Raw genomic sequence first — 19,658 nt, 5'->3', positions numbered from 1 at the left:
TCTGCTTATGTGCCTTTGGGCAAGTTTTCTGACCTCAGATTCCTTACCTGTAGACTTTGGGATGTTGCCTACATTTCATGATTGTGCAGGGAATTCAGTGAGCGGATTGATGTGCGTAGCACGCAGCTGACACAGACTAGCTTCTACCTCAGCCTCCTCTCCCTTCCCATCAGCAGCAGGTAAAAAATCCTGTCATGATGTCGGGATCTTACAGCTTAAAACAAAATGAGATGCATTTTTCGTGTGCCACTGTTAACTTTATTTCTATTACTTTGTGTGTTTGCTATCTGAAGGACAGAACTGGAACTTTAGGTACTTAAAATAAATTTTATACACAGAACATATTTTTGTAGCTGTAAGGACTTGAGAGCTTTGCAGGCTGCAAACTTGAGCTCTGTTATACTAAGAAAAAGAAATCACCCCACAGCATGTTAGGATATCTTACCTTTTTATTACAAAAAAAAAAAAAAAAGTGTGTGTAGATCTATCTATATATATGTATTTATATATTGCCACCATCTGTGGTTACATTGTTGGGCCCTTAGTTGCATCCAGAAAATGGGGTGATTGTCAGAAGCACTAGCTTTGCAGGACAGGGTTGTACACAGTAGCAGTTGGATGAACTTGCCCCTGCCCCAAATCAAGGGCAAAAGATGACTTGTACTGCGGGAGTTAGGGTCTCGTTGCAGAGAACCAGACTTCTGTCATGGGGCCTTAATTCAGTCATGATGTCCAGCTCGGGGCGTGAAAGCCTGGCAGCTTTCACTTAAGCAGTCCTGTAAAGTCACTGTTCAAATACAAGTTTTTCTGTTTCAATTGCAGCTTGAGTTAGAATCTGTCAGAGCCCAGTCTTTGGCAATAACAAAGCAAAACCATCTGCTGAATGAAAAGGTGAAAGAGATGAGTGACTATTCGCTACTGAAAGAAGGGAAACTGGAGCTTCAGGCACAAAATAAATTACTTAACCAACAACTGGAAGAGACTAGAAATGAAAACTTGCGTCTCCTAAACCGTAGGTGTTTTTTTCTGATTGGCATGGCTTTGTAACTGCTATTAGCTTAGTACTCTGAAACTGCTTTGTCCTATAAGGGAAGCTTCAATCGGGAAGATTTTATAAAATTAAGATTCTTGAATCAAAGGTACTTTGTTTTTGCTTCCTGCTGCGTAATTGTGTCACTAAGGAGAAAACTTTATTAACTGGATAAATCTGTTCCTCTGGATGGTACCTGGCTCCCCTTGCCCTCTGACTCCTCTGGCCTGGTGGTGCTTGGCCCGTGGGGACCCGCTCAAGCGCTTGGAGGGAGGGAAGAGTGAGGTCGAGGTGATTGTGAGCCCTTCTCCATCTCCTCCTTGCGGAGTAGCCCTGGGCTGGCCCTGGGCCTCAGGAAAGCAAGATCCCAGTACCTGGGGGCTGGCGCCTCATCAGCGCCCTGTGCCTGCTCGCTCTCCCCAACTCTGGGAATGCCTCCCTTCCTGACCCTCCAGGCGTGAGGACTGGTAACAGCTTGGCCCCAGTACTAGCCCAGGGAACTATACCGTCCTTTGCGGTACCCTGTGTAAGTCTCTCTTTATTAAAGGGTCTTCTGATGACCCAAAATGGGGACACCATCTGCTTGCTTTCTGGACCCTGCATGCCGCTGACAGATTCACAGGTCGGATTGGACCTAGGGGCAGTCCCTGGCAGGCTTTGACAGAGCATTCTTTCTGTGCCTCTGTGCGTAGTAGAGGAGAGGCGGGCATTCACGTTAATTTGAGGATTTGAAAGAATTCTACTGGGAGTAGAACTCTGAAGAGTGGTAAAGTTTGCAATTATGTGCATTAAATTCTTTTGTTCTGAAATTGGTGATTCAGGACTGCTCTTAGTCCATTCAATAAAACTGATATTAATTGCGTGTATACAAAGAAAGGGAAGAACCATCTAAAGCCTCTTTAGAAACTGTTTTTGTTAAGTAAAATGAGAAAACCTCAGGTTGGTAATGACCAGGCTTTTTTACCTTCATAGATATAGCTCAGCCATCTCCTGAGCTGGTGGTTTTTCAGAAAGAACTAAAGAAAGCCGAACATGCCATCGCATTTGAGCATAAGGAGTTCGAAAGCCACAGGCAGGCTCTGCAAAAACAGCTGCAAAGTGAAGTGAGTATTGCTCTTGGCTCATCCAAGTGTTAGGGCAGTGCACTTTGTGGGTGTGTAAAATTGGCATGTGTCATACCAGCATAAATCAGATCTATTTTAACATCAGAAATTCCCCCATATGCTAATTACTTTCCCAGTATTCTTTCTCATCCGAGAAAATTCTCGAGTGATTGTGACATTATATTCATGATAGTAAGAAAATCAAGAGGAAAGTAAACTCTCTTAAACACCCAGTTTTCCAAGTCTTGATGGTGCCCACTGTTAAAAGTATCTCTTGATTCTCACCCCGCAACTTAACGGTATTGATGCTCTCTTTCTCATGTGAACCTCCCGTCCTGGAGTAGCTGCTGTATGAAAGGAGTAAAGAAGGAGCTGGAGAACTTGTTAGTGTGTTCTGTTGTTTCATAGGTATAAAGCTGCTCAGAATTGGCAAAAAAGAGAAAGAGAATAAGCCAGGTGAGAGAATTGTTCTTTTGAAATAAACTGATTTGTTTTACTTTCATTTCTTTTCCTTCCCTAAATCTTTTCAGATTGAACATTCTGCACAGCTGAAGGCCCAGATACTTGATTACGATAACTCTATAAAGAGGTTAACTCTACAGGTTGCCGATTTGAAATTGCAACTGAAACAAACCCAGACAGGTCGGAGACGTTTTTAACGTGTGTGTGTGTGAGTGATTGTGAAAATGTAATGATTACTCAGTGAGTTTTAGTAATTCTCATAGTAGGGGAGGAGCTATAGAAATATGTGTCACCTGAGAAGTATAACTTCTATTTCAGGACTACCCACCAGGTCATCCTCTAAAGTGACTTGCTTTCACAGATGACCCATGGCTCAGGAGAGGTGTGGTAGTGACACAGAAGTCCCCAAATTCATCCGGAACCTAGGCTTTGCTTTTTTGTTTGTTATCCCGCCGCTAAGACCGGTTGACCGTTCAGTGGTTTTACATGTCCCTGGACAGACGTGTACATGTGTGCGAGAAGCAGGGCGGCCAGCAAAATGAGCCCTGCTGCTAGCGGAGTCTGGAAACACTCTTTGTTTCGGGTCCCAGTTGTGAAGTTCGTTGTTTGCCTTAGGCATGCTCCGTTGAACTTCCTTGGGCCTCAGGGTCCGCACTGTAATAGGGCTAGGAGTGGCGCTGGGCCACATGGATGAAGATGAAGCAAGACAGATGGCGGTACGGTGCCTGGGACACACACAACACGAGGAGGTGGTTTCTGCTGTCGTTTTTGTACTCTGTTTTCATTGCCAAGCCAACGTCTGCCCCTTCCTACTTCATAACAAGGACGCTGAAGGTTCCATACCTTCTTTAGCTGCCTGTAGGCGCAAAGCAAGTTCCTCCGTGTTAGCAGTTGACATGCTTTCTCACTTCTTGGTTCTGAACCCTCCTCAGGCCCAGTTATACTCTGCCCTGGTCAGGCCCTTGTTCGCATCTCCCCACACGAGTTTTCCCTTTACTCATTTCTACTCTTGTTTGCTCTTCACTTTCTCTAAATAAATCTGTTTGCCAGACTGCCCACAGCTGAAATTCTGGTGACCTCATATCATGAACAGTAGTTCAAGAAGGTGGAACCTTTTGAACCCCCGCTTTGCACATGGTGAGCCTCTGTCCGGCAGCGCCATCAGGTGAGGTAGTGGTCCCAGGTACTGGCTTTGCCCTAGGACATGCCAGTGGCTCTCCCATCGTGCTCACTGTGTGAGCCAGCCTCAGTAATCTCAGCCCCCCCATCTGTAAAATGGGAGCAGTGCGCGTTCTTAGCCCACAGTGTTGTTGTGACTGCGTGTCTTCCTTCCCTTATCAGAAACTCAGGCCCTGTGCTGTGGTTTGTGGATTTTGCCACAGCCCTGGAGGTTCTGGGCAGCATCCTGCAGTGAAACAAATTAATTTTTTTGTAATCAAATGGGTGAATATTCATGCGAGGTGGAATAAGTAAAGATTGTAAATGGGTTTCCATTGGTTCGGGTCAAACTTTTCAACCAAGTGAGTTGAGGTCTGGTTGGGCTTTGCCACCAAATAAATTAGGAATATATTTTCGGTTTTCAGAGCTTTTTAGATTGTACAACTGTGCATAATGGATTGTGAAATAATATGCGTTATGAAAAGTACATATAACCTCTTGATAAATGTTAATAATTACCATCATGACTGCAGCTTCAAAAACTAATGTGCAAGTTTGGCCTTAATATTTCCTTTTATTTTTGAAAAATTGTGATCTCGATCTATTTTAACTCTCTTCTCCACCTTTTCCGTCATTTCTCACGTGGTCTTCTTGTAACCTGCAGCGCTCGAGAATGAAGTGTACCGCAACCTGAAGCAGTCTCTGATCGATTGTTCCATCAGTGGACTGCTGAATGGCAAGACGGTGGTGCCTCATAATGGGGATATAAGCGGGGATTTCTTGAAAAATCCTCTCGACCAGGAAAGGCTGATGGCGGTTATACCAAGGATCATAAATTATCCAAATGCAAGCACGGAGAGTAGTTCCCCCGATTCTGACCTTGAGTTTGTAGCCAATACCAAAGCAAGGGTGAGAGAGCTAGAGCAAGAGGCCGAACGTTTGGAGAAAGCTTTCCGAAATTACCATCAAAGAGTTAGTCAGCTCCCCGCTAAACGCCCCTTAGCAGCCAACAGCCAGCCACCCCTGCACTTGCTAGGGACACTCAAAAGCATCACCTCGAGTTCGCCCCAAAGACGCACTTGTGCCGAGGACAGAGTTGTCTCTGAGCCTCCGGTGGGCACCCCCGAAGAGGACAAGAGCAGCGCCTCGCGGCCACGCAGGAGCACCACCTCCAGACGCCTCTCCTCCACTCCTGTTCCCAAAGCAAAAAGGAGCCTCAGTGGTGAAATGTATCTGGAAGGTGAGCTCCTGCCAAGAGGGTTGCAGGACGCTCTGGATTTGGAAGGGTCTCGTCCTGGGAGGGCCTCTTCCCCAAGTAAGAGTGCAGCCCTAGACAGCAGGAAGGAGCGGGAACTGAGCACGGAAACGCCTGAGCCCAGGCACTTGGGTCCTCTCTCTCGATCTGCCCTTCCCGGGTTAACCGTGGCGTCTCCCCCATGTTGAGGGGGTGGGGTAATGTCCTGTTCTAGCAACTTCATAGGCACGCAGACAGGTGCAGAGTGACAGTGGCTTTCCCTTTACCGCTGGTTAGTTGTATATGTTTGATTGTTACCACTGCAGTTTCATTGAGGGGTTTGAATCGTTAGTTTTGTAGATCATTTATGCATCATACTCAGCTGTTTACAAGGATAATAGAATTCATTGTCAGAGTAAGAGAACTGTGTAGAAACCATGTTGCTGTCTTCTCCTTGCAATTTTTAATAGGCCTTCTGCCCCTTAGGTCTGGACCGATCCCACACTGCTGGCCCCAGTCCTTGTCCCAACAGAACACCCCGGCCTTCACCCACTGAGTCCAGGCACAGCCCTTCCGTCCACCCGCTGCCCAGCTCTCCAGAGCAGGCCAGGTAACACCGCCTTCCGCTCAGCCTCAGCCCAGTCCGCTGAGCTACATGGGGTCTCAGCCCGGACTCATTTGGGGTTTCTGTGGCAGTATAGAGTTGGTAATCAGATGGTAAGATGATGTGTGATCTTTGAGAATCATCTAAATTACCTGGAGCGGGGGTGGGGAGGAACATTCCTTTTAGCAAAGTAGTTTCTACTTCTTTGCTAAACTTGGTGTGTAGAATCTACACTGTGGTATCAGTAAACATCTTCGTACTTCAAAAATAGACTTGGTTAACGAAGGTAAAACAAATTGTCCAAAATCTGGGAAAACAAATTCAGTTTGGAGCTTAAGACAATTTCACACATCACTAAAAAGTCATATAAAAATATTTTGGCATTTAAATATAAACAAACAGGTTCCAGCTTTTTTTTGTACTTGAGTATAGTTGATACACGATGTTAGATTAGTTTCATGTACACAGCGTAGTGATTTGACTCCATACGTCATGCTGTGCTCCCCACAACTGTAGCCCCCATCTGTCACTGTACAACCCTGTCGTACAGCCATTGACTGTAGTCCCTATGGTGTACCTTTTATTCCCATGGCTAAGTGGAAACCTATACCTCCCCCTCCCCTTTACCCATTTTGCTCATCCCTCGGCCCCCTTCCCCCTGGCCACCATCACTTTGTTCTTTTTGTATTGATAGGTCTGATTCTGCTTTTTCTTTGTTTATTCATTTGTTGTTTTTTTTTTAAGACTTTATTTATTTCAGAGACAGTGCACACGAGTGGGGGAGGGGCAGAGGGCGAGAGAATCCCAAGCAGACTCTGCGCTGAGTGCGGAGCCCGACGCAGGCCTCCATCTCACAACTGTGAGATCATGGCCTGAGCCGAAATCAAGAGTTGGATGCTTAACTGACTGAGCCATCCAGGGGCCTCTGTTTGTTCATTTGTTTTTTAGACTCCACATGTGAATGAAATTACATGGTATTTGTCTTTCTCAGTCTGATTTATTTCATTTAGCATAATACTCTCTAGGTCCCTCCCTGTTGTTGCAAGTGGCAAAAATCTTATCCTTTTTTATGGCTGAGTAATATCCCATTATGTATAGATGTATATGCGCCACATTTTCTTTATCCATTTACCAATTGATGGGCATTTGGGTTGCTTCCATATCTAGGCTATTTTAAATAATGCTGCTGTAAACATAAGGGTGCATGTATCTTTTTAAATTAGTGTTATTTTCTTTGCATAAATACCCAGTAGTGAAATTACTGGATCATATGGTATTTCTGCTTTTAATTTTTTGAGGAACTGCCATACTGTCCACACTGGCTGCACCAGTTTGCATTCCCACCAGTAGTGCACGAAGGTTCCTTCTCCACATCCTCGCCAACACTTGTTGCTTCTTGTCTTTTTGGTTATAGCCATTCTGACAGGTGTCAGGTGATACCTCATTGTGGCTTTAATTTGCATTTCCCTTATGAGTGATGTTGAGCCTCTTTTCATGTGTCTGTTGGTCATCTGTAGGTCTTTGGAAAAATGTCTATTCAGGTTCTCTGGCCATTTTATTTTATTTATTATTTTTTTTTATGATTGTATTTATTTGACAGAGATAGAGAGAGAGAGAGAGAGCACAAGCAGGGGGAGCAGCCGAGGGAGAGGGAGAAGCAGGCTTCCCATGGAGCAGGGAGCCCAATGTGGGGCTCGATCCCAGGATCCTGGGATCATGACCTGAGCTGAAAGCAGATGCTTAACCGACTGAGCCACCCAGGCACCCCTCTCTGGCCATTTTAATCAGATTATTTGTATTATTGGTGTTGAGTCATATAAATTCTTTACATATTTTAGATTTTAACCTCTTATGGGATATATCATTTACAAATATCTTCTCCCATTCAGTAGGTTGCCTTTTCATTTTGTGATGGTTTCTTTTTGCTGCGCAAAAGCTTTTTATTTTGATGTAGTCCCAATAGTTTAATTTTGTTTTGTTTCTCTTGCATCAGGAGACCTATCTAGGAAAATGTTGCCAAGGCTGATGTAAGAGAAATTACTGCCTGTGCTCTCTTCTAGGATTTCTGTGCGTTCAGGTCTCACATTTAGGTCTTTAACCCTTTTGAGTTTATTCTTGTGTATGGTGTAAGGAAGTGGTCTAGTTTCATTGTTTTGTATGTAGCTGTCCAGTTTTCCCAAGACCATTTGTTGAAGAGACTGTCCTTTCCCCAGGGTATATTCTTGCCTCCTTTGTTGTAGATTAATTGACCATATCAGTGTGGGTTTCTTTCTGGCTCTCAGTTCTGTTCCACTGATCTTTATGTCTGGTTTTGTGCCAGTACCATTGTGCCAATACCATACCGTTTTGATTTCTATAGCCTTGTCGTATATCTTGAAATCTGGAATTGTGCTACTTCAGCTTTGTTCTTCTTCCTCAAGATTGCTTTGGCTATTTGGGGGTCTTTTGTGGTTCCACACACATTTTAAGTATTACTTGTTCTGTGAAAAATGCTGTTGGTATTTTGATGGGATTGCATTGAATCTGTCAACTGCTTTGGGTAGCAGGGACATATTAATATTATATTATTTCTTCCAATCCATGAGCATGGAATATCTTGCCATTTGTGTCATCTTCAGTTTCTTTCATCAGTGTTTTTGTAGTTCTCAGAGTACAGGTCTTGTAGCTCCTTAGTTAAATTTATTTCTAGGTATTATATTTGGTGCAACTGTAAATGGAATTGTTTTCTTAATTTCTCTTTCTGTTACTTCATTATTAGTGTGTAGAAACACAATTGATTTCTGGGTATGAATTTTCTATCGTGCAGCTTCCCTGAATCCATTTATTCTAGTAGTTTTTTGGTGGAGTCTCTAGGATTTTTTACGTATAGGATCATGTCATCTGCAGATAGGGAGAGTTTACTTCTTCTTTTCCAATATGGATGCCTTTTATTTCTTGTCTGATTGCTGTGGCTAAGACTTCCAGTACTATGTTGAATAAAAGTGGCAAGAGTGGACATCCTTGTCTTGTTCCCGATCTTATAAGGTTCCAGTTTGTAGATCATTGAAATAAATTCTAAATTGGTAGTGGGTCCTGGGATATGATTGCTAAAGCAGGAGGGAGTGGATGTGTTGAGGAGCTCAGTGGGTTGCCCAGTCTGGGATTTGAGTCACATGTGGGACCACTGTTTGTACCTGGTCCCCATGGCTGGAGACTCTGACCCCTTAGTTCTGCATGTTGATTCCATTATGCTATACAGAGTTGAAAACTGCCACATGTGCCTGTTATGATCCTAAAGACTGTAATGGTTTTTTTATATCATTCTTTGTTGTAATAAAGCCAGGAAGAAAGATAAGACGCATGTGCTGAGTTAGGGCCCTTTGATGCACATGGGGCTTGTAGTATAACCTCTCCTGCTGACAGTGTGCTGAGGGGTGTGCAGAATTCGTTTTTTTCTTTTCTTTTTTTTTTTTTTAAAGATTTTATTTATTTGACAGAGACACAGCGAGAGAGGGAACATAAGCAAGGGGAGTGGGAGAGGGAGAAGCAGGCTTCCCACGGAGCAGGGAGCCTGATGCAGGGCTCAATCCCAGGACCCTGGGATCGTGACCTGAGCCAAAGGCAGACGCTTAATGACTGAGCCACCCAGGCACCCCCAGAATTCGGTTTTTTCAAAAATGTTTTCTGGTTCTTGAAAAAGTCAGCTCCTCCTAGGAACAATGTGGGAATGATGGTAGTAGCTATCTCACAGCATGTGGTGGTATGAGGAGTCACCCCCCCCCAACAGCTTAGAGGGATGCCTGGTGCATGGAAAGTGCCCCCTACAGTGTAGCTCTTATTCTTCGTGAGCCCAAGAGAAACTGCTTTTCGAAAGCATTTTCTTGAGTCCCAAAAGATTTTCATCGCCCTGTGCTCTTGGGTTTTACATTCCTACAACTTGACATTCTTGAATTTTATTCTTCCAATCCAGTCTTTATCAAAGACAAATGGAGCTTCAGGAAAAAAGTGAATTTGCAAATCCAGGCAAGCTACCTTTTAAGGACAATGAGGAATTTGAATCATCTTTTGAATGTAAGTTCAAATATGAATACTGGTTTTTATAAGCTCAAAATGTAGAAAGCTTAGTTTTGGTGAAACATATTGTCATGAAAAGCAAAGAAGTTACAGATTAGGACATTTTTATTTTGTTTTTTTTGTTGTTTTTAAAAGATTTTATTTATTTGACAGAGACACAGTGAGAGAGGGAACACGAGCAGGGGGAGTGGGAGAGGGAGAAGCAGGCTTCCCGCCGAGCAGGGAGCCCGATGCGGGGCTCGATCCCAGGACCCTGGGACCATGACCTGAGCCGAAGGTAGACGCTTAACGACTGAGACACCCAGGGGCCCCAGGACATTTTTATTTTGTGATAGAAGCACAAATACAGATACATTGCCTCATTTTTATATCACGAAGATTTTCAGGGGTGTGTTCTGAGTTCCATTTATTAAGCATTTGAGGATAGCTCACAATTTCAAACTTGGAGCTGAGCCTATAAGTGAATCCTTAACTCAGTTTACCAATTTTGGGATTGCCTCAGATTTAAAATAAGTGATTTTTAAAAATTCTCTTTTCCCTTTTACGGAACAGGAGTATACTATTATTTTTATTTGAAGTATACTGATTCCGTTGACTGCCTAAGATTTAGAAAGCCCATTTTTTAAGTTAAAAAATGGAGGTAAAAAAGTAGAAGCTTGTGAGTCTAGGATTGGTGTCCAGCTGTGGCCCTGCCTAGAGCCCACTGCTTAAGTACAAGATAGAGCTGTAGCGAGGGTCATCCCCGCAGCCCTTTCCACCTTGGAGGTCTTCATATTTGCACGTAACCTGCCATTTTGCTTCATGAGCTTCATGGCGAGTGTGAAAGCATCATGTTTTGAACATTTCACTGATAAGGGTTAGTAAATCTTTCAAAATCCTTTTGACTAAGTTTGTTAAATCATTGATTTCAAATAGAATTCAAGTGATTATCAGCAAGCCAGGTGAATTCTTTCACTCGATTGATTTTTCCCTTTGGGTAACCAATGAGATTTTGTAAAGGCATCTAATTCTCGAAAGCAGAAGAACACTGGGAGAAGTGAATACCGTGGTCAGGCGGCTCCGATGCAGACTTCTAGAGTCCTCGAGACAAAGAGCTGGCCCAGTTGCTTTGGCCAAAATGCGCGTGCTTCACCATGAGTTCTCCCGACACTGCGCTGCACTCCCTTCTCTTGCCCGCATTCCTGAGGACTCACAGGACACTTCTTTGCCCCTCGTGTAGATGCAGGGAGCGCAGCGAGGCAGTTTGAAGCGCACGGCCTCCATCCTGCCGGCGACATGCCTCACGTGGATGCTGCTGCGGCCGCCAGACCTATGTCCTATCACTACCCGAGTAAGTTTTCCTGTGTTTTAGTAAACAAAATAGATTAACGAATTAGTAATATTGAATCTTATTTCATTTTCTATTTGCTTCCTCCATGCCTTAAGAAAGTAAGATAAGCAAAACCTTTATATATTTCAGTCTTCAGAAAAGCTGGTGACATTGCAGGAAAACTGGTCATGACACTTGTCTTGCGGGCTCACCTTGTCTTTCCTTTGCTTCCTCCAGATGACCCACTTCCCTCCCCCAGGTGGAAGAAAGGTGTAGCGGGGACATTGGAGCTTTGCCCCAGGGCTCAGCCAACAGCCAGGTCCTTTTCTTCTTGGACCTAAGTGTTGAAGCCTCAAAGTTGAAAGGAAATGCTTCAAGTAAAACCAGCTATTAGTCCTTTCCAAACATTGGGAGAACATCATCCCTAAAAGCTACGCAAAGCCTCTTAGAAACAGTTTCTTGGTTTAAGGCACAGTTGGGAATATGAGCAATCCCTGAAAGAAGCAGGAGAATTTGAGAGGGTTGATTTTTGCTGATTCCAAAGTAAATCGTTCTGGAAAGCACTCCTTCATTGAGGCCTGATCAAGAGCCTTTTCTCTGCTGGGCACTTTCCTCGTGGCTGGGCATACAGCAGTGTACCAACCCAGGCCCCTGCTTCATGGAGCTTCTAGTAGGAGAATTGGACAGTCGGCAGGCTGTCGTCAAGGACCTCCAGTGGGATAGATACCGATAGGGACCGTGGTGTCCGAGAGCAGATCTGACGGGCAGCCGTTCGGCAGAGAGCTGAGTGATGACGTAATAGAATAAGGGAAAGCAACTGAGCAGACAGGTGTTCTGTTTCTGACACGTAACATAGATTATGGTAAATGGCCTTTTAAATGAGTCTTAAATAGTGTGGTTACCTTTTGGTCCTTGAGAAGGTCTCTTACATTTGTTGTTTCAGCTCTGCATCTGGGTGCAAAGGGAAATGAAGAAGTCCAGGCTTGATGCCTTTGTGCCAGTGGAAACACTTCTTTTCTTTGTTCTTAATGTCCAAGGCGGTTTCGGTATGCCCCTCTGCCGAGTACACTAGACTCGGCTACAGAGTACACCTCCCAGGGAAGAAGCAGCCCTTTTCATGTGTTTAAATTCGCTCCCAAACTGCATTCTTACTGTGAGGTTGCTCCTCCGTGGGAGAGCCTGATAGACCGAGGAGTAAGCCTCCTTGCCCCAGCAGGCAGGACGCTGCGTCGCTGCCTGTGGATATGGTCAGCGCCTCCTGTGGTATTAGAATTTTCTGGCCAGGATTAAGAGAAGACTGTTGCTCCTGTCCCGTCAGTAAAGCTAACTTTTTGCTAGTGACTTAGGACAGGGCACGGCAACGAGCTTTGAAATCCCGTGGTGAACCTGTGAATTTGTTGTTTCTTAGCATTGCTGGGGAAAGTTGAGGTTATAGGCCAGGGCTGGAGGAGAAAAAGGTTAGCACAGTCATCTGTGGAATTGAGATTGAATTCAGCATGTGAGGCGTGGGGACCTGTGTTGCAAGCTTAGGGAACAAACGATTAAAACATGGTCCTTAGCCGGAAGGAACACAGGTAGGGAGACAGATGCCTATGGGTTGTGACAAGGCAGGTACAAAGCACTGTGTGAAGAAGGTGCTGGAATGGCCAGTTGTCACTTTAGGAATAAGGAGGACCTCACAGAGGAGGTGGCTTTTAAGTGAGGGCTTGCATAGGTGGTAAAGTTGTGGGGGAAGAAGGGAGCATGTCAGGTTAAGGAGGCCGTGAAAGCAAGGGTGTGGCGCAAGGCCGATGCGGCTGTGCTCAGCTAACAGCGGGTTGCTCTATAGACGGAATGTTTCGAATGTGAAAGTTACGGTGATAGAGGAGGTCAGTCTGGAAAGAAAAAGGCAGATTGTCAGCCTAAACCACTGTGGGTTAGGAGTCCCCCAGAGCAGAGAGTGTGCAGAGCAGATCCAGGAAGTGACTGGTGCTCACGGGGGTGAAGGTGGGTTGCTTGAAGGCAGAGAGGAGTGTCCTGGAGCACACTGACTAGATGCTTGCAGCCACCCAGGTAAATGGTGATAAGGACCCTCAGTGCAGCAGGAGGAAGAAGAACCTCTAAGCCCTGGTGGCCGAGTGGACATAGCATGGAAAGAGCATGATTAAAGGGACAGGAATGATGAGTTCAGGTATGAAGCCAGGGCTCTGGGGTCTCCATGTGTTGATGGCAGGAAGCCTGTTAGAAACCAGGGAGTGAGGAAACAGGGAGAGAGGTCGGGCGTAGAGAAGGAGGTATGGGAAGGCTCGGGGATCAGCCTGGAGGAGGTGGGCAGCAGCAGCGAGCTGGCTAGAGCTGGGGCAGGGGGCGCGTCCTCTCTGGGGCAGGAGAGACTGGGGCGCCTGCACAGGAGCAAGGGGAAGAGCTGGGAGAGTGCTGTGTAAATGAAGACGGACTGACGGTTCAGTCTGAGTCCTAAAGCCAGGGGCAGCCTCCTAACCAAATGCAGAGTTTGCCTTGGGAAGGGCGGAGGTGAGCAAAGAGCGTAAGAAGCTGTGACTGGGGGGTCGTGAGAGGCAGTTAAAGTCATCGTATTAAGGGTGACTTGTCTTCATCTTAGCAAAGTAAAAGGCAGGGCGCAGGGCTAGGAGTGGGTTTGGGGGCTTGAAGATGGAGCAGGTCAAGAGTCCTCTAAGAACCAAGCAGTCTTCCTGAGTCTTGGCAAGGGCCCCTGCAAAGCACTCATGCATATATTTGAAAAATCCGATGCTGGAAACTACGTGCCTTTTCTTTTCTGTCCCATTAGGCGTAGATCAGAAACAAATGGGAGAACAGAAGGAAGAAGAAGAAATATGGGAAGAGCACATGAAAGAACGCAGGCAGAGAGAAGAAAGAAGGCAGAATGAGCGGCAAGAGGCTTTAGAAAGGGAACGAAGAGAACTAGAAAAATTGGATCAGGAGCAGGTAATGCTAAGTACACGCAAATTCCCTATGCTGCTTTCCCCTTGGTACACCTGCTGTAAGTACCTTGTTCTCAGGGACATGAATCCTGACTGTGTCCTGAAGTCATAGGAGTGACAGATAACTTTGGTTTTGTTTTTTGTTTTTTGTTTTTTTTACCATACAACATTATTACAGTCTTATTGACTATATTCCCTATGCAGTACTTCAAATTGCTGTAACTTACTTACTTTATGACTGGAACTTTGTACCTTTTAATCCCCTTTATCTCTTCCCCTGTCTCCCTACCCACCTCCTCCCTGGCAACCACCAGTTTGTTCTCCATATTTGAGTCTGGGTGTTTCGGGTTTGTTGTTTCTTTGTTCATTTGTTTTGTTCTCTAGATTCCACATGTAAGTGAAATCATGTGGTATTTGTCTTTGACTTATTTCACTTAGCATAATATCCTCTAGGTCCATCGTGTTGTCACAGATGGCAAGATCTCATCCTTCTTATGGCTGCGTAATAGTCCGTTGCGTATATACACCACCTCTTCTTTATCCATTCGTCTGTGGATGGACACTTGGGCTGCTTCCTATCTTGGCTATTGTAAATAATGCAGTAAACATAGGGGGGTGTGTATCTTTTCAAATTAGTGTTTTTGTGTTCTTTGGGTAAATACCCAGTAGTGGAATTACTGGATCATACGGTAATTCTATTTTTAATTTTTTGAGGAACCTCCATGCTGTTCTCCAGAATGGTTGCACCAGTTTGCATTTCCACCAGCAGTGCACAGGGTTCCTTTTTCTCCACATCCTCGCCAACACTTGTTGTTGATTATCTTTTTGATTTTAGCCGTTCTGACAGGTGTGAAGTGATAGCTCATTGTAGTTTTGATTTGTATTTCCCCGATGGTGAGTGATGATGAGCATCTTCTCATGTGTCAGTTAGCCATCTAAATGTCTTTGGAGAACTCTCTATTCAGGTCCTCTGCCCATTTTTAATTGGATTGTTTGGGTTTTTTGGTGTTGTGTAAGTTCTTTATATGTTTGAATATTAACCCCTCATTGCATATACCATTTGCAAATATCTTCTCCCATTCAACATGTTGTTTTTTTGTTTTGTTGATGGTTTCCTTCACTGTGCTGAAGCTTTTTATCTTGATGGAGTCCCAATAGGTTTTGGGTTTTTTTGTTTGTTTTTTGTTGTTGTTCTTTGCTTTTGTTGCCCTTGTCTCAGAAGACATATCTAGAAAAATGTTGCTAAGGCAGATGTCAGAGAAGTGACTGCTTGTGCTCTCTGCTAGGATTCCTGTGGTTTCAGGTTGCACATTTAGGTCTTGAATCCATTTTGAGCTTGTTTTTGTTTAAGAAAGTGGCCCAGTTTCCCCAGCACCACTTATTGAAGAGACTCTCTGTTCCCTGTTGTATATTCTTGCCTCCTTTGTCGTAGATCAATTGACCATATAAACATGGGTTTGCTTCTGGGCTCTCCATTCTGTTCCATTGATCTATGTGTCTTTTTTTGTGCCAGTACCATGCTGTTTCGATTATTATAGCTTTGTAGTATATCTTGAAATCTGGCATTGTGATACCTTCAGCTTTGTTCTTCTTTTTCAAGATTGTTTTGGCTCTTTGGGTCTTTTGAGGTCCCATACACATTTTAGTATTACTGAGTTTAGCATTAAAAGCCTGCTGTAGGCATCCCAGTCTTCTTTGCTTAAGAGCCCTGAGAAAGGCTATGTAGAACATAGACCTTAGGAGTTTAGCAGCAAAGGGGAGCTTTTGCAAGCTCATTTGTGTTCTCATCTGGTCCTGGAAACAAGCTGTAAAGGAGGTGGGCTTTGCTTTGCTATAGGTCTTCCCTTTTTAAATGGGGTTCTTTTTCTTTTTATTAGGATTTTATTTATTTTTTGACAGAGACACAGCCAGAGAGGGAACACAAGGGGAGTGGGAGAGGGAGAAGCAGGCTTCCCGCGGAGCAGGGAGCCCGCTGCGGGGCTCGATCCCAGGACCCTGGGATCATGACCTGAGCCGAAGGCAGACGCTTAACGACTGAGCCACCCAGGCGCCCTTTTAAGTGGGCTTTAAAGAAGACTTCCAAGGTCAGCTAGCAGGGACTAGAGTAACCCTGGGGAAGTGACTGCTGGTCAGCAGTGGCTTCCAGGGCCTCCCCTGCCCTCCTTCCTCTGGTTCTCTTTTGGCCTTCTAGGTCCTGATTCTGGTCCTAGGCTCATGGGTTACTCTGGCCACTTCACAGACCTGCTAAGTCTTACTGAAATTCATCTTCCATATGGATGTTCTTTGGACTCCTGGTTAATTTGGTTTAAAGCACAGGCCCCTTGAGGCAAATTAATTCCTTCCTTCATTGAGATGACCTCTTTGTCTCCCTTTGGTAGCAATGACTTCAATTAAAAAAACTGTTCTTTGGCATGCAGGTTGTACTTAAAGGACCAGGATTATGTTACTATGCTTTTTTAAACACTTACAAGTTGTTTTAATGTATCTGTATGTTTCCTATTTTGGCACCTGTCTATTCCACAGAGGATGATTGAAGAATCATTGAAGATTGAAATGGAAAAAGAATTAGAAATAAGTGTTGAAGAAATGAAAGACAAATCTGTTTGTGGTGAAAATCCTTTAGAGAAATACATGAAAATTATTCAGCAGAATCAAGACCAGGAGGCGGCAGATAAGGTGCTGATGCTGTGGACTGGCCTTCTGTAGAGGGGGTTGCCGAGGGATGCTTTGGTTTGTTAGAAGGCTGTAGGACCCAAATCTGCCTTCCTCATTGGAGACAAAAAGGTAGAAGCATAGAAAATCCACAATTCAAATTGAGCCCTGAGTCTTTTTGATACATGACACTCTTGACAAAATTTCATCGCTTTGCTTGGGGAAAGATTGAAGAGGTTTTGATTTGTCAAATTTTATAGAAATTAGGATGTCTCTCATTTTAAGAACAAGAAAGAAATGTAGTGAAAGGTCTGTTCAGGAATAATGAATGCATTAGTACCATCTGAAACATCGATGTTTTACTTCAGTCTCACACACTGTGGGTATTGAGTATGGGTACCAGATAGTTTATTTTGATGGGCTTGCTGAATTTCATGTTGAAAAGTCACCTCTTTTTTAGACTCTTAAGTTGCATATGTATCTCAAATTAGTCCTAGAGAAATCAAAGTGTTGAATAAAATTGATACATAATGTAATTTCAAGATTCTTTTTCCCTCTTTGCATCAGAGTTCAAAGGTTGGCAGAGAAGCCTCAGAAGTGGACACAGTGCCATCGAGCGACAAAGACGAAAGGTACGGTTTCCTCAATATGGTGTTCCTACACAGACCATTAAGTTGCTGGTGTGTCAGCCAAGGGAAACGGTCAGATATTTGAGTCTCCCTGTAAGAAATTAGTGAAACAGTCAAAATTAGGGACTTCAAAAAAAGAATCTGTTGCATTTTTTAATTTGTAAAATTGCTTAAGCAAGGGCAGAAACCCCACAGAGAAAGAATGTGAACATCATAAAGATCCCTGAATAAACTTGACAAGAATTTAATAAATGTTTTTATCTTTCCCTAATTTAGTTTCACGGGCTTTTCTCATGAAGAAACAGATGACTTTTGGTAACCATGTTTGCTGTCCAGCATCTTACCCATATAATGTAACTGAAGGCCTATGAATTCTCTGTAACAACAGAATTCTCAATAAAAATTTTACATGTAATCCCATGCGATTTTGTTTTTCATAATTTTATTTGGTATCATCGTATATAAACCAAAAATCATCTAGTGAAGTAACACCTCTTTAGAATTTCTCCTTTTCAGGCTTTGCGTGACACTAGAATGAGTTTTGTTCCTCCCCATTTTTGTCAGAGGTTATATTTATTCGAAAACTTCTTGGTCAGTTGAGTTCCAGGCCTCCGTATTGGAAGTTTCAGCTATGGTCCTTTCCTCTCCAGAGCTGGGCTACCCCCTGTCAGACAGGAGGCCATCTTCCCTGACACTCGCCGTCTGACCTGTCCCTGAAAATAAGGACATAGGTCTTTCCATCCCAGGTGTTAGAAATAATACAGTATCCCCTCTGGTCTTTACTTTTCACATCTTTTGCTTGAGAATGAACACAACCCCTTCTTAGATGGTGATAAAAAGAGAAGGTAACATATACTGAGCACTTTCTGTGTACCAGGTACAATTTTAAACCTTTTTATGTATGAACTCACTTAATTCTTATATCATCCATATGAAGCGTGTATACTGTGACTGTCCACATTTTACAGATGAGGAAGTGTGAGGCACAGAGAGGTTGGTGACTTGATCAGGGTCTCATAGCCATCAAGTTGCAGAGCCAGGATGTACATACCCTGGCGGGAGACCAGTGCTGCCTCCAAGCTGGGCTGTTCTGGAGCTGCTCCTGTGGAGGACATCCCACAACTTGCAGTGGGTCGCCCATTGCATGTCCCTTTCCAGAGTGACCTTTAGAAACCACACAGCGAAAAAATAGGATAATTGCACTCCAGTGCAGCACCCGCAGAACTTCCTGAAAGGGAGGAAGAAACCCATTTGCTGTTGTTCCCCTTTCTTCATCTTTGCACACCTGTACCTCACAGTCCAGCGTCTTGTGTGTAGGAGCATCTTGGAAAAGTTCTTTAATGACGCTGCCAGTATGGTCACCGAAAAGTGCACATAGAACGGCCCTGAGGGTGACCACCCACCCAGTATGCCCAGAAAGTGCTAACCCATGGTCCCCCAGCTCCTAACATGGGATGAGTTTGTCTGGTCTGTCTGTTCAGTGAGGTCCCAGAGATCATTTCCCCGTACAAATACAGACTGGGTTGAATTGGTTTTGCCAGTGATACTAGGTCACTGAATTCTAACAAAGTGGGAAGGCGATTTTTTTGTATTTGTTACTGCTTAGGCTTCTAAGGAGTTTCTCATTGAAGTATACCTTTGAAAGTCATTGAAGAAATAAGTTGTCTAGGCATCATCATTATCACACCATATCAAACATCAAGTCCTTTTGCCACCAAGAACTTGCCATCTTCTCTTTCAACACCACTTCATAACGTCTTTTTTTTCTTCCAGTTTTCAGATAAAATTGACATATAACATTGTGTGCATTTAAGGTATAGAACGTGTTGATGTGGTGGACTTACATGTTGCAAAATGATGACCACCATTAGCAAACACCCGCATCATGTCACATAATCACCATTTATGGGTAAGAACATAGCAACTTTCAAGTATATGATACAATATTATTCACTGTAATCACTATGCTGTACATGAGATTTTCTGAATTTACTTCTCTTGTGACTGGAAGTGTGTGCTCTTTGACCAACACCTCTTCCCCACTCCCCAGCTCCTGGTAACCACCAGTTTAGTCTGTTTCTAGGAGTTCACCCTTTTAAGATTCCCCATGTAAGTGAGAACATACAGTATTTGTATTTCTCTGCCTTATTTCACTTAGCATTATGCCCTCAAAGTATTGTTGCAAAGAGGAGGATGCCTTCTTTCTCATGGCTCAATAATACTCCATCGTGTAGATGGTGTGTATGTATATACATGTATATATACTGTATACACCACGTCATCTTTACTAATCCATCCCTCCTTGATGGTCACTTAAGTTTCCAGAGCTTGACTATAGTGAATAATACTGCAGTGAACATGGCAGTCCAGATAATTCTTCAAGAACCTGTTTTCATTTCCTTTGGATAAGTACCCAGAAGTGGGATTTCTGGATCATAGGGTACTTCTGTTTTTTAATTTTTTGAGGAACCTCCATACTATTAAC

At 43.9% G+C, this 19,658-nt stretch overlaps 1 protein-coding gene across 10 annotated transcripts in view; it reads left to right on the top strand.

Moving 5' to 3' along the window:
* Positions 1-17,593, top strand: part of LOC113931451 (OFD1 centriole and centriolar satellite protein) — an 84,062-nt gene extending 66,469 nt beyond the window's left edge. For all 10 annotated transcript variants that reach the window (XM_027609424.2, XM_027609425.2, XM_027609426.2 and 7 more), the window contains 11 exons: positions 823-1,012; positions 2,003-2,133; positions 2,664-2,775; positions 4,418-4,993; positions 5,474-5,597; positions 9,541-9,641; positions 10,864-10,974; positions 13,739-13,896; positions 16,416-16,568; positions 17,112-17,176; positions 17,450-17,593. In XM_027609424.2, coding sequence (XP_027465225.2) covers positions 823-1,012; positions 2,003-2,133; positions 2,664-2,775; positions 4,418-4,993; positions 5,474-5,597; positions 9,541-9,641; positions 10,864-10,974; positions 13,739-13,896; positions 16,416-16,568; positions 17,112-17,176; positions 17,450-17,492 — 1,764 coding nt within the window. In that variant the 3' untranslated portion in view covers positions 17,493-17,593. The remainder of the gene's footprint in view (positions 1-822; positions 1,013-2,002; positions 2,134-2,663; positions 2,776-4,417; positions 4,994-5,473; positions 5,598-9,540; positions 9,642-10,863; positions 10,975-13,738; positions 13,897-16,415; positions 16,569-17,111; positions 17,177-17,449) is intronic.
* Positions 17,594-19,658: the final 2,065 nt, after the last annotated feature.

This window comes from Zalophus californianus, chromosome Y, assembly GCF_009762305.2.
Source record: "Zalophus californianus isolate mZalCal1 chromosome Y, mZalCal1.pri.v2, whole genome shotgun sequence".
NCBI classification, from domain to species: Eukaryota; Metazoa; Chordata; class Mammalia; order Carnivora; family Otariidae; genus Zalophus; species Zalophus californianus.
This window is presented reverse-complemented; position numbering and strand designations above follow the sequence as displayed.